General features: G+C 36.1%; 1 protein-coding gene across 9 annotated transcripts in view; it reads right to left on the bottom strand.

The window, feature by feature from the left end:
* CSPP1 (centrosome and spindle pole associated protein 1) overlaps positions 1–15,555 on the bottom strand; it is a 63,263-nt gene that overhangs the window by 47,342 nt on the left and 366 nt on the right. For 6 of the 9 annotated variants that reach the window (XM_085306769.1, XM_085306777.1, XM_085306772.1 and 3 more), the window contains exons 2-6: positions 11,010–11,113; positions 9,661–9,757; positions 6,599–6,699; positions 5,846–5,869; positions 2,261–2,341 (exon numbers count right to left, since the gene is read on the bottom strand). In XM_085306769.1, the coding sequence (XP_085162895.1) occupies positions 2,261–2,341; positions 5,846–5,869; positions 6,599–6,699; positions 9,661–9,757; positions 11,010–11,111 (405 nt within the window). In that variant the 5' untranslated portion in view covers positions 11,112–11,113. Of the gene's footprint in view, positions 1–2,260; positions 2,342–5,845; positions 5,870–6,598; positions 6,700–9,660; positions 9,758–10,288; positions 10,311–11,009; positions 11,114–15,169; positions 15,364–15,555 lie in introns of those variants that run through there. The other 3 variants (XM_085306770.1, XM_085306774.1, XM_085306773.1) reach the window with 3 other exon arrangements.

The raw sequence follows: 15,555 nt of genomic DNA, 5'->3' as shown, positions 1-15,555 counted from the left end.
AGTTTCAAACAAAGAGTTTACACCTCAATTTCTTCAGAGAGCTATCACCATGGAAATACCAGCTTAATGATAGTTCTACAAATGAAACCAGTAATGCCCAAAACAGAGTTTTTCAATCCTTATGTCTATAGAGTTTCTAACAGTGACAACATAAAACCTGCAGACAACTACGAAAACTCTCCAAGAAGTATTTTCTTCAACTGAGAAACTAGCAGCATCTTTAACAGGCTAAAAGCTCACAAAGGATTCAATATACTATATGACTTAAATTCAGCACGCTTTACCTTGCAGAGAAAACAAAAATTCAGATGTTAACATCTCTGATGCTACCTACCCAGAGACTAAACACAGTTTAGGAGTGCACAGTGTGACATCTTCTGGCAGCTTTTAGTTTCTACGGTGGTAATAAATAAATGACTAAAAAGAATACAATGCACTTTTCTAGAGAAACTCTACTGAATGTTGAACTGTTACGATATGAACCCTAGAACATCAGACACATTTGCAGTCCAGGTATTTCTTTATTTTCCACAGACTTAATTGAAGATACTTTATCCTCCACAGTTTCAGCACGCATAACAACAAAGAATAATGCAAAGTTCATGAGCTCTTGAAGCTAATGTAAAGATAATTTCAACTAAGCATAAATGCCTGCTGCCACTGAAAGGGAGTCTTTACTCCCTTCCTGAACTTGCTGCTTGCCTTGTTTTAACATTATACCAATGTGGGATTTGGAAAATTTTCTAAAACATTAGTATTTACTCATATCAGCTATCACCTGGCTCATCATATGACCAGACATTATTGCCAGCACAAGAGAGGCAGGAAGGTCAAGCAAGCATAACATGGGCAGAAGCAACAATTTCCACAGCGGAAGTCTTGTGCCAGATTATAGCGACTGCGTAGCCCCAAACACAAAGCAGAATGCAATTCCAAAGCAATACAGGTCAATAAATAAAGAGCGCAACAAGTCAAGAGTGCAATAAATCAAGAGCGCAATAGTCCAGTCCTCCTTTAGCAATACAGTTCCACTTTCTCCCTTATCTCTCTGCTGGAGTTCACCTGATCTTACAAAGAACCAGTAGTGATAACTGAGTCAGCAAAAATATTTCATGAGTTTTTGATGTTTCTGTTGACTCAGCTTCCAATTCAATTTATAAGMAAGCACAAGAAAGAAAGTGAGAATAAAAGGCCAACAGTGTGGGTGCAGGAGGAGTGGAGCAATCCCTCCCCGTAAGACTGTTTTAGGCTGTCACAGAACCAAACTATTTATCAGAGGAATGGATTAGAGTTAAGAAAATTTGCATATTTATGTTGCATCTCTGCAGTTAACCTTGACCCAAGTCCAATAGAAGAGAGACCAGAATGTCCTGGCTGGTATCTCCCCAACATATGAAACCAATACTATAAATTGATAAGAAACATCAAGGAGATCAAAGGAACTAAATGCAGAGAGAGGCTATGTACCCCTTTCACAGAAAACATTACTAAATTTCAAAGAAAGATTAGAACTTGGGAGGTTCAATAACTTATATTAACAGTAGGCAATATGTGAGTTATCCTATCAGCCTTCATTTAGGCAGACATGTCTGTTCAAAAATCCCAAGAGGATATGCAATTAGGTTAGACATACACAGAAAGAAATCAAAACAAATCGCATACAGCAGAAATCACACTGCTTTTAGTTCTGAATCAATGGACAGAAAATCACCAGAGGAACACCACTGTAGAAACAACTACAAGAACATATTTTCAAATAAATAAATAAAATGAATAAAAATAAAAAAAATCTTATCCCCAGGCTGGAGTACAAAAAGTAATAAATAAGAAAAGCACACATAATTACAAGGAAAACAAGGCTTATAAAGGAAAGTAGTATGTACAGCTGGACAAAAAATAAACACAACTACAAGCTTTTGAGCACAGCCGACCTTGTCTAGGTCTGAATTAGAATCAGCAAACACCAAGTTGATAACAGTCTAGAATTACACATCTTGAAAGTGAGGTATCATTACCTAATTATCTACAAATCAAAGTACAGCCAATATAGGATTAAAAAATTGACAATTAAAATTGACCAAAAATATATAAAATGTAAAGTCCTTATTCGAAAATTATTCTAATGACCATCTCCAGAAATGTTCATTTTCAAACAGTTTTTAAAAATTTTCAATTGGAAAAAAAATTTCCACAACACTTTAATCATCAGGATTCATTTTCAAGCTACATATCACTTACTGAATTTCCTCCAGACACCTACCTTTGCAGACCTCCGCTCGTCAATAGGAAGAGATAATCCCTGAGTATATGGATCTACTTCACCAGTAGTCAGGTAATTTTTCTAAATTAAGAAAAAAAGATTGAATCATTCAATATATTTTAAAACATCAAATCTTACTTGCTAAATAGGTGCTACGAATGATATGCTCTGAAACAAGGCTGAACAATTTACTTAAATGAATAAGGACTGAAGACAATCTTCACATTCTGAACACGTGGGATGTTCTTGGAACATACAAATGAAGTGAAACCAAGGAAAACTGAAGCTAAACTGCTTGGTTAATTTCAGACTTTCAGCTTGTCTTTGAAAACGTTTGTCACACTTCTTTCTGTTTATACTATTTCGAAGATTATCTGAATTACTATCTGTAAATTAAAGAGAGACTTTTATTCAAAAAAACACATTTCTCAATTTTTYTATAGAACTATAAGCAGAGGAATTTTACAATGCATTACCTTACTTAAGATGAAATATTTATTATAAAATTGTTTTCTCCAACTACAGAAAGTGTATGTCTACTTCTTATGTTCAGCGACAGAATCCACACTAATATTAGCGTAATCACCACTCCACATATCAACACAACCTGTGTTTGCTCTTCACAAAACCAATTCCCCAATTTTTCAGAATGACCCACCACAAGATCTTGCAGTGCCTTATGGATCACGAGCTGATTTTATAACAAAACTTTCAACTGAAAACACTATCCGTGTTGCTGCCTACCACAGGTCCATGGGCCACATCTTCAGCCCATTTGTACATGGCTGTACAGCAAGTCAAAATAGCAGCCTTTTCCAGCACTGGCGTTTGATTTGAAAGAAGTAGATATTCAAAGTCTAGAGGCTTCCTTATATATCACTAACTTCTTAAAAGCATCCTGAGGTCACTCTCAGTCGATGATTTACTTTAAAAATCCCGTTCATTTTAATAAAAGATCATATGTTTGTGCAGGGCAGGGTCATGTGGAACTACAGAGATATGGTATTTTTCACATTATTTCTTCCTTCCATGTCATTCTGTAAAAGCTGAGTCACATAAACAGACAAGTGCTCCACCTGCCTGCTCACATCATTATGAATCCGCATCACTACAAATTGTATTTCTGAACTACAAATTAAAAGATTAAAAGATTTAATAATTATGTAGATATTCAAATATTGAGACAACCAGATTAACATGGAGAGCTGAGTTATGTTTAACAAAAAAAAATATATAATTGTAATCCTCACTATCACTTAATTCTTGTCATACTTCGAATATAACTCTAGAGATGACCTTAGAAGTTAAAAAGATTATTTGCCAAAAATGAGAAGCTGATGCAGAAACTGCATTTTCTACATAAGCATGACTAAACAAGTTACTAACCAAAATATTATCACCATTATTGGATTGAGAACTGGCTGAAAGGCAGAGCTCAGAGGGTCGTCATCAGAGGCATGGAGTCTAGTTGGAGGCCTGTGGCTAGTGGCATCCCCCAGGACTCAGTACTGRGTCCCATCCTGTTCAACGTTTTCATCAATGACCTGGATGAGGGGACAGAGTGCCTCCTCAGCAAGTTTGCTGATGATACCAAGCTGGGAGGAGTGGCTGACACACCTGAGGGCTGTGCTGCCATTCAGAGAGACCTGGACAGGCTGGAGAGCTGGGCRGASAGGAACCTCCTGAGGTTCAACAAGGGCAAGTGCAGRGTCCTGCCCCTAGGGAGGAATAACCCTAGGCACCAGTACAAGCTGGGGGCTGACCTKSTGGAGAGCAGCTCTRCAGMGAAGGACCTGGGAGTGCTGGTGGATGACAAGCTGACCATGAGCCAGCAATGTGCCCTTGTGGTCAAGAAAGCCAATGGTATCCCGGGGTGCATTGGGAGGTTGAGGGAGGTGATCCTGCCCCTCTACTCAGCCCTGGGGAGGCCTCGTCTCGAGTACTGTGTCYRGTTCTGGGCTCCCCAGGACAAGAGAGACATGGAGCTACTGGAGAGAGTCCAGCGTAGGGCTACAAAGATGATCAGAGGGCTGAAGCACCTGCTTATGAGGAACGTCTGCGAGAGCTGGGCCTCTGCAGCCTGGGGAAGAGAAGACTGAGGGGGGATCTCATCAATGTGTACAAGTACCTGAAGGGAGGGTGTCACGGGGACGGGGACAAACTCTTTTCAGTTGTCCCGTGTGACAGGACAAGAGGCAAAGGGCAGAAACTGAAGCACAGGAAGTCCCGCCTGAAGGTGAGGGGGAATTTCTTCCCTGTGAGAGTGACGGAGCACTGGMMCAGGTTGCCCAGAGAGGTTGTGGAGTCTCCTTCTCTGGAGATCTTCAAGGCCTGCCTGGATGCAACSCTGTCTAACATGCTCTAGGTGACCCTGTTGAGCAGGGAGTTTGGACCAGATGATCTTCAGAGGTCCCTTYCAACCTTACTGATTCTATGATTAAGAGAGCTGTTAACAATCATACTATTTCTTTGTTCAGGGAAGAGAAATTATAGATTGTTATCTTATCTCATCCTCAGGTTATACAAGTTTAATATAGCTAACATGCATTACGTTAAAAAAACAAACAAAAAAAATCCTAAATCTAAATATGTAAAACTAAAGTTCAACTGAGAAGAAAATACTTAGTGTAAAAAATGCTATTACTGGGTACTTTGGTGAGAATTATAAAATAAGTTTTAACATGATTTTAACAMAAGAAAATAATCTGAATTTTCAGATTAAACAAAAAACAATTATATAAGCATTATTTTGATCAGAGGTTAAGCAGCCAGCCACCAATGCTATTGTTATTTAGAAATTCCAGTGCATACTAAAGTAGGTAATTTCCATCATACGCATGTCATTTATAGCCCAAAAAAGAACAGTGGTTGTTTTTCTACCATACTACCTAATCAGTTCTTTGTTAAAGCTGCTTAATTTGTATGACCCACATGGACACTATTACCTTTGAAAATTATATATACATGACTGTATAATGATATGAATAATTAACAGATTTATTGCAACTGAAAGAAGCTGGCACTGATGTGCCTCTTGTATTATTTTTCCCTGAATACTTTCATTCTTGCATTCTGGGCCATATGGAGCTGCATAACTGGCTCCACAACTTTCCTAAGCACCACTGAAGAGATTTCACAGTGATAGCGAAGGAAAAAGCCCTCACTGACTCCCATGAGGTTTATAGTATTTCAGAGCTTACTACTTTATTCCATATTTATAAATTAAGTAAATAAAAACAGAAAAATCTGAACTCACAGAATCCACCTAATGTACTTGATGAAAACTGATATGCTTTGCAGCAAATGTCTACTAGAAGAAAAAAAACTTTTGTATAGTCAGCATTATATAGAAATGATAATAAAGGAAAAGAAATCAATGAATGGAAAACAATAAATATAAGCAATCATTTTGCACAAAGCAAGCATTATAATGCTGTTAATCACAACTCATCACTACAGCACACACAAATACACAAAGCACAAAAATGTAATGATTTTTAATTTATACAAACAGCACAAAACTTTCAAACAAAGCAAAAAAGCTACTAATTTAAAGAAAAAAAATGCATATTGCAGGCACCCTACCTTTCTTTTTGCCTGTGAAATACCCTAAAAGTCAGGGAAAAGATACTATTCATAATGCGTCTTTCATTCAAAAATATTTGACTYAACAAAAAAGATTTTTTCTTAAAGCCAATTCATTCTTTCATTTTAAGCACTAATGGCACCACTAAGGGAGATTTTCAAACAACAGAAATTATTTGCTTCCCAAGTTTTCCCATTTGACTTTAAAATCTGATAAATTAAGAAGGGATTCAAAATAGTCCCAGGATTATGATATTTAATGCATTTCAATTTTAAATCACTGCTGTGGCATTTAATAACTTATGCTAAGCACAAGAGCAAAGTTCTTTTACATCTAAAACTGAAATGAGCTGGCAAATAGTCACACTACTTACAGTAGTATTATWACCTAAATGATAGACTCTAGCATATGGAAGAATTTAAAATATCATCTGTTACTTCCTTAAGTACTTAAGATGTAAATTAGAAAAAAGTGGATAGACAAATAAATAAAAATATTTGGAATAAAATATACTAAGTAATTAATACGTAAGATCATGGCACTGGGATCTGTAGAAAATCTGAAATACATAGTCTTTCCTAACAATGACATTTTGAAATTAGTTTCACTCAAGAAGTTCAGAATTAGCCACAGTTCACAATGAATTCCTTCTTATAATGGAATCCACAGCTTTTGGTTATTTCCATTCCATTAAAATACAAAGTCATTTTAGGAGACTCATGAAACTCAGGCAATCAGATAAGAAGCTTTACCTGAGAAAGATATCGCCTATAATCTTGTCGAAGTTCCTCTTTCAGTTTATGCTTTTTTCGTTCATATTCTTCTCCAAGAGGTAAACTCAAGCCGTAGTCACCTGAAAGTTTAACTTGGTTAAATATTAGTATTACTATTTTGTACCTGTACAAAAAAACATACCGCAGTAAATGCATTCTTATTGGATTTTTATTAGACACCAGTAACAAAAAAATGAATTATGCAACTAGTAATTACAGAACAGCTGAAATAAACTAACTTATCTGCATGAATGTGAAAAGCATTCTAGAGGAAGTATTGGTAGTATTTTTGAATGCTAGTTTTTCCTCCAGTTCTTGCCCTTTCTTCCCGCAGAATAAAATGCAACATAATCTGAACTCATTTGGATGCATTCAAATATGTATAATATTTAGACTACTTCATACTGTTTCTTTTATTGATACGTGATTAAAAAAAATCTCCTCTTTGACATGAATGTTAGTCTACAAAACAACTCTGATGTTTTAAACTGTACTTACTACACAATATAAAACATATTCAGCAACTAACAAGCTACTTGCTTAGCATGATGCAYAAACGAAATCTATGTTGGCTTCCATGCAACTATAAGGAATTTATTTTTTCCATGTCAGTGTTCTTTGTTGTAATAGCTCCAAAATACACATTTCGWACTTCTCCAAGATTACCATCAGGCCTTGCAACAGCCGCATTCTAAAACACAATGCCACACCAACTGCTGTTCCCAAAATACATGCTCAAGTAATTTGTAAGAAATATCCTCTGCCCTAGAAGGCCACTTCTGCAGAAGTTTTCACCACTCGCTACAGAGAACTAGTAAATTGCACAAAACTACAGAGTAAGAAACATACAGCACAATGCTCCCCTCCTTTTTTTTTTTATTGCCTGTTGTTTCCTTGAATGTCTTTCTACTTCTTGTGGCCTGTTTGAAATGAATAGTTAGGGGCAAGGGGAAGAAGAGAAGAATTTTCAGATTTTAATCTTATATCATTCACAATTTATTGTACAGCAGTTTGTTTGAATTCACTATTTTAACTGCTTTACTCAGTGTCTGTGGAGTAAAATGGTATTATCTAAATGCTAAGCACTGCTAACTTGGGATTCACACTGCTAACTGCTATAGGAATAGATAAAAAGTAGAAAAAAGGCTTAGTAAAAAGATGCTGGGCTGGCTTGAGAGAGTTTCAGGTAAGTCAGTGTATCCTTAATAGCCAAAGCAGGAGTCAATCTGCTATACTCATTTTTCATTGTTTTTCTGCTTTGGTTTATTATCTATCTGCTTTATCTGTTTATTTGCCCATTTCACATTCTGTTAGTTGCATACATTCACAATGACAATAAAAATTGTGAAAAATGTGAGGTACGTTCTTATTCGAGATCTGTCTTGTTACCAAGTTTATTCACTGTGAGTTCTGGCAGCAAGCACTATTCAAGTATCACTAAAAATCATCTGAAATTATATAATTTCACAAAGCTTAGTACTAATGACAACATCTCWTAAACCAAGAGTTTCAGTTATAGAAATGTAATTTCAGTTTAATTTTTAAGACGGGGTGGAGTTTTTCTTCTCATGAAAAATTCTAGCACCATTCATGTCAATGTGGCCAGAACTTCCCTTTTCAGTTTAACAGAGGGTAGAGAAGACTACAAGTCATAATGTTTCTACAGTACAACACCTTGCTTACATGATTAATTTTTTCCAGTATCTCTAACAAGTTAGCTGGAACTATTCACACTTAATCTTAAAAGAATAATGAAATAGAAAAAGCTTGTACCTAGAAATAGTGTTTCATCACCTTTACTTTCACCTGTTTGAATTAACTACTTGGATTTCAAGTTCTTCAGAGCCAGGAGCTGTCTAGTGTGTTTTTTGTTAACCTCCTGTTATCTTTAAAGCATAATAGGATCCTATCATTTTGCTAAAAGTATGGGGAAGAAATAAAACAAGTTTTTCATCTTCAGTGTCTCTGAGGTACAGGTATGTATAATTAGCCTCACTCCATATACCAGAAAGTTCAGGGAGAAAGGGCTTAAGAGATTTCCAAAACCACCAAGGTTATAGGCAGAAGCACAAATCACCAATATTTAAATTAAATGTGTATTTGAACTTGTTAGTAATACATAATAAATAATCTGAAAACTTAAATTTTATAGAAATGGTTTAGAGGAGCTGTCCTTGCTGATTGCTAGAAGTTACAGGTATATAACGTCTTTATTAAAAAAAAGAAAAAAAGAAAAAAAAAAAGCATTTATTTGCCTAAGATCAGTTTAGGCCCCCAAGTTCATAAGCTCAGGCTCCTTTTATATGTCAAGATCAGCACTGTTYTAGTCAGGAATTCAGTTAAAATTATAGAGAGGGTGTAACATAATTGAAGGGTAGCAGAAGCACTAATTTAAAAGATAGATTAGAAACATTAATTAAAAAAATAGATTAGTGTTACATAAATAGCCTCAAATGCCGGTTGACATATTGTTTTTAAAATAAAAGTGTCACTTACTCYCACTGGAAGCTGCAAAACTACACCAGAATTACAATAAGCACAATATGAAAATAAATAAGGTTCAAAACCAAACAAAGTGTCAACCACACTGTACACATGAAAGAAAAGTTACCTAGCAACAAGAAGCAGGACATAAAAAAGCTCTAAAACTGTCAAGACAGATTCAAAAAAATAYATTTGAACAAAAACAGAAGTGCCTACAGGAAGATGGTAGGACAAGYCAGGAGGGCTGGCACCTTGCAGAAACGGTAAAATAGGCAAAGGAACACTATCACGCATTTTAAGCAGAAACTGTAAGGAGAACACAAAATAAAAGAAGACAKAAAGATACATATTTGTGAAGAAAACAGTCAGTGAACTGTCCAGTCACAGCACATCAGGAAAACAAATTTAACTAGCTCCTAGGAGAATAAAGAAATGGTACATACTTGAATTAAAATAATCTTCTAATTAAAAATTCAAAGCAAGAAGGCCCTTTCAAAAATTCTCAGAGGTAATTAAATGCTACCTAAACCCAGAAGACATATTAAGATATACTATACCYAAAGGACAGTTCTGTTGACTATTTGGAGGTATATTTTCTTTAGCCATGGAAATTAACATTTTGCTAGACTCAGAAAGCTTCTCCGATTCTTTATTCTGAAAAAAAGAAAAAAGTGTTTGCTACATCAAAAGGTAAAAGAAATACCATGTGAGAATCTCATTAGCATAATTATTAGGACTTTAGAACAGAGAGATTGAAAGGGATGTTGGATTAACTTATGAAACTGATTGTATATTTCACTGATACTATGAAAAAGTAGCACATGAATTACTACACATGAATTACTTCAATATATTTCATCTGAAACAAATCAAATCATATTTCCACAAGTTTCAGTTACATATATCCTCCTTTGTTAACAAAAAAANAGGGGGGGGGGGACTTATATACTCTGCTTGACACGAGGAAAGAATTTTGGGGTATTGTAGGGCAAGTTGAAAGCTCACTGTAACTACACTGGCATCAAACAGCTTAGGACTTTATCCAGATACATGCTGGAGATATTCTCTTTCTCTCTAAAGTTGCTCTGAGCAAAGGAGGCAAATTAAAGAAGCCAACTCCTTTTCCCAGTCCCCTAAGATTTAACTTTCTGGAGAGAATTATTATAAATAGATAAAAATATTTACCTTACACATACAAGGGCTCACAACCTTCTGATGAAACAAAAAAGGAAGTGAATATGCAGTATTGCAATCAGTGTTAAAAGCTCAAGCTGTTTGAAGAAGTCATAAACAATGTAGAAAAAAAATATTTTTTTTTCTTAAAGAATTCATTCCAGCTAGTTAGGAGTTACAATAACTAAATAATTTACATGCAGCTTTTTGCCATGTATTTGCACTACTAAATAACTTAATGATGATGTATAAATTGTAAAATCTTTACAGCTTATGTACTAAAGTTTCTAACAGGAAACTACTGATGACAACAGATTTTGTGGAATTGATTGTATTAAGTAATCTTTTTTATTTGCTATTTTCCTTAAAAATATTAAGGCTATTTATTCCTTCCATCTGCTTCCCACTGCCCATTCTCTGGAGTGGGCAGAGAGAAGCACCATGCTAGTCAGCTTGCCTAGGGGGCAGAGGCAGTATTAATAAGCATTTACTGGAGTATTCCCATTCATAAAATATGAATTGTAATATGGATGCCAGGTGGCAAACAGAGCTTTTTAAAATATGCATATGTACAGACATAGCACATTGAAGTCAGAAATTGTTTTGAATAGATACATCCTTAATACATACTTCAACAACAAATGAAGTTTTAGGAGCAGAGTAAAAGCAAGCTGAATTCAAAACTGTAAAAACAGAAGAGTTTAAATTCAGGAAAATTATTTAATACTCTTACCCTCATCTCCATGTAAGGTGGATCATTTTCAAGTTCTGCYTTATCTTGTGCCAACTTGGCCTTCTGATCTTCAATAAATTGTTCTAAATCATCTGCCATCATTTCTAAGATTACAGAAAAGAGAAAACATTGCATCTATGTCAGAGCAGCAAAAACTTAAAAGATTGGTTATAGTTAATTAAGACAGTAGCTAAGTCATGTTCACATATCTCCCTCAAAATTGCAAGCCTTAAGATCTTTGCTAGATTAAAGGAAAACCCACCTCAAGAAACATATGCCTTGAGGACAATACTGGATGACTCTCCGGGGCGGTGCGGGGGGCGGGGGGTGGAAATCAGAAATTCCAAATGGTATGACTTGATATTTCTCTAATCTTTTTTCTAACTTAGTTAGAAATTTTTTTTAACTTAGTTAAAAGGGTTTTTTTATTTTTTAATTTAATAATGCTTTGGAAGTTTACCGACTACCCTCACTACACATTAACAAAAGCTTATTGTTAGTGAACAATAAAATCAAAGACAGATAACAGAAAAGATAAACAGTAACAATAAAGTGATGATTRGGCAACAAAAGTGCAAAACAAACATGTACTCTGAAGTAAGGACTGAATCAAATAGCCTCTTATGTGGTTGTATTTTCTATCACAAAAAGCCTTTAGAATTATCAAGCCTACTAAAAATAAGTCATAAAATACATATGTAGTGTTTCCAGAATTGGAGTGAAAAGTCTGTCATACCTTCTCTGTCAGTAAAATTGCAGAGGCAATAAGAACAGCTATAATTCTCCATGAATCATAATTTTGTGGATATTAAGCAGCACTGGCTTATATTCAGACAAGTCACTTATCTGTAATAAAATATACTGCAGGAACAGTTGATCAAATCTCTTTTTCATTAGTTGGATATCCTGCCTATTTAACAAATTTATTCAGAGCAGAAACTTTTAGCATCATATTTGTCTAATCCATTGTACATTGCCTTTTCTAGATAATCTCATAACAAAAGTTCAACCAAATCAAATTCATGATAATGGAACCATCTGGCCAAACATTCAGAATATTCTTTGTTAGGATAGTCTCATCAAAACTAAAAATATTGCAAAACTGCATACTGAAGAAAAGTTAAGTATGRAAAAAGTATATAAAAATAGATTGACTACATACAAGCCTACTCCTAATCTCTATTCATCTTCACTGATTCCACTGGAATTTTGCAAAACCAAGCCTACAGGTAAAAAGYCCTTATGTCCTTATCTACACTTAAGTCCTTACCTACACTTACAGGAAGAATGAAACTGGAAGAAAATTATGACCTTCAAATCCCTCTAATACTAAACACACAATTTAAGCAACATGATTGCTAACACAGATCTTAAGAAATACCATTAGATCTGGCATCTAAAAATCCAGAAGTTTTACTGAGGCCAACTCAATATATTTCCAAAGTCTACAGGCTGTATGAAGTAAACAGTAAGCCAGTGATGACAGCGTACTAAAAGATACTTTCAGAAAAAGGATCAAAGAATTAAAACACACACAYACACACACCTCAGCAGAATAAGATACTAAACAGAAAAACATAAAATAACATCACCAGAGAGAATGAATTAAATACTTACTAGGAAAAGGCAGACGAATAGACAAAAATGTCAGAACTGCAACAGATAAATGAAGTCAACATGCAACATCATGTGACAGCAAAGACTTGAATTTAAGGAATACATCTGCTTTAAACTTTGTTTCATGTATTAAAATGAGATGTTACTCTCTGATTAGTAATGTAAAATTATAATATTCCTACCAAGRAGGTAGAACTAGGACAACCCATTTACAAGTCCTAGTGGTAATACAGGACAATCAATCCAAAAATAAATTCCTCCATCTGATTTGTCCTAAATCTTTAATCTCATTAGTTTTGCAGTGATAAAGTTAAGGGATAAATGAAATCTAAAACAGCATAAGTTTCCAGGCACTGATAAATACTATTTAGACTATTAAGTTATATAAAAAGAATGAAAAGAATGTTCTGAATGGATACAACAATTTGTCACAYTAAACAACAAGTTATCCTCATCAACTGTCCACTGCAGCACACCCACCACAAGGAAAACAAATACAGGGAAGCACTGTGAGAAGCCTTCCCAAAAGTTTATTGACTGRAACATCTGAAATTGACCTTCGTCTACAATAACAGTTCTGAACAGTAGAACTATTTTCAAATGAGTGTATTGGAATGGTGCCAAACCTATTCTGAAAGACTGTATACAGAATAGACATGTGCAATGTATTTTCTATCTAGAATGAAGAACAAAGTGAGCATTCTAACATTCTTCATTTTTACCAGGCTGCTCAAAAGAGCAACGTAATAAACGTAAAAACAGAGAGAAACCACTGATCAAATTACAACCAAACTACAGACATTCAGCTGACTATGAAGAAAACTCCAGCTGCAGGCCTGGGAATGTAAACTCAGATGATTAACACTACAGCGCTGTTGATTCAGCATACCTTTAACACAGCTAAACAGCAAGGAAACATGGCCAAATGCCTTTGAGAAAATAGCTAGGCATTTTGTCTTATGTCCTTTTTCTTGAGATCTTTTTTAGAATAGCTCATGAAGTTTGCACTTACGYATAAATGAAAATGGTATATTATACTGAAAGAGAATGAAAGGGGGGAGGGAGGAGATCAAGGACTTTTCTTATGTATCATAAGCAAAGCACTGATAACCTRAACATGAGGCATTCAAAAAACAAAGTAAAACCAGTATACAAGCAAACACCTTACTGAATATTAATAAATMAATTTTGTGAACTACTGTAGCAAGTGAAGAGACCATGACTAACACAATAAAAATACATAATACCTTTCTGTCCAAAAGAAGAGCTACCACAATCCCCACTTGCACAATGAATTACGTTGGAGCTTACAGCACTGAACTCTCAGTGAGCCATTAACTTCAAACTAGCTTTACCAAAGTAAAATTTGCCACTGTTAAACTACTTTAATTTGAAATAAAATAGTCAGTTTAGCTTAGCAGATTAGCCATGTGTCTGAACGCACGTCCTGTACTGTTCACTCTTCCAACTCATTGACATTAGCCAGATTTCCTAGACCCTCTTACTTATTCTACTAAAACAAGCAGGTTCAAAATCTGAAGTTCGAGAAACTGCTCAGTGTGCATGTGTACAAAGCAAAAGGGAAAATGGGAACATGTGATAATTGTTTGAAAACCCAACTTTAGACCATTTGATCACATTTTACTTGTAAGCCAGGGAGTGGGCTCTTTTAATTTTTCACAAGCTTTTTTTGTTTTTAAACAGAAAATGTTCACAAAAGCAAAAAGTGAGGCTGGTAAACTTCAATTTAGTCAAATACAATGGGGAATAGAAAACATCCAGATACTTAGGTAGTCAAGTTTGAACGTGAGATTTTTATAGGATCCATGTACCTACACACAGTTATTAATAATGGATGTCCCTGCACTCAAGATATTCAAAACATCTATTTGTATATCCATTGTATTRTATGTATTGTATCTTCTTGTGTATTACATATCTACTATATCATCTAAAAATACGTCTATCGTGCTTTCTACTCCCTCCCTTCTCCTCCTATTTATCAAAAAAGGGGGGAGGGCACAACATTTACATTCAGCACATATAAGTAGACAGTTTTTGCCTGTTCTATTCTATTTATACTAAAACAGTACCAGGAAAATTGGCAAGATGACGAGTCCCATAGAGTCTGTAATGCTGCAGCAACGGTTGCAGAGCAGGGAGATGCTTTACGAAGCAATGTTATGCTGTGGTTAGTTATTGTACTTACACGTTATACGGTCACATAATCGTTTCATTAAAAACTATTTTGCAACGTTTCARCCGTACTTCCTACAGTCTCAGGACTGTCGGTACTGGCTGCTTCTCTATCGCTTTCTTTGAATGACGCTTGGAAGAACCTCTTGCCATGAGAAATACGTTGCCTGTATCATTCCCCATGATTTGCTTTCAATCCTTACCAGAACAGGTATTTWAWATATATATATATATATATATATATATATATATACACACACACAGCCGTGGACTCTTGCAATTAATAAATTGCAAGACGAAAAACCGTGGTTTTTTAGCGAAGGCAATTAACTATCGAAACAACCTACCAGCGAGCGCGGTGGGTTATTCCCCCGCTATAAAAGTTTGTCCATTCTTCCTGGAGCACGAACGCTGGGCCAGGGAGAGACTAACTGCAGGAAACCTTCAGGGCCAGGCGGAGACACCGCTCCAASCGCGGCAGCCCGGGAGCGCGGCAGCCCGCCCACGGCGCCCCTCACCAGCGCCCCGCGGCGGGTCGGGACCGCCCTCCGCACGCACCCGGCCGGCCTGCCCCAAGCCGCATGTCGCGGGCACCGCCGCTCTCGGGCACGGGCGGTACCGGCCGCCGGTGCCACGCGCGGGGGGGACGGAGCGAGGCGGCGAGCGGGCTCGGCCCCTTTAAGCAGCGGGCGCCGTTGTCAGGCAACGGCCGCACAAACAAACGGCTGCTGCC

Source organism: Rhea americana, unplaced genomic scaffold, assembly GCF_003343005.1.
Source record: "Rhea americana isolate MKP2758 unplaced genomic scaffold, rheAme1 scaffold_247, whole genome shotgun sequence".
Taxonomy (NCBI): Eukaryota; Metazoa; Chordata; class Aves; order Rheiformes; family Rheidae; genus Rhea; species Rhea americana.
This window is presented reverse-complemented; position numbering and strand designations above follow the sequence as displayed.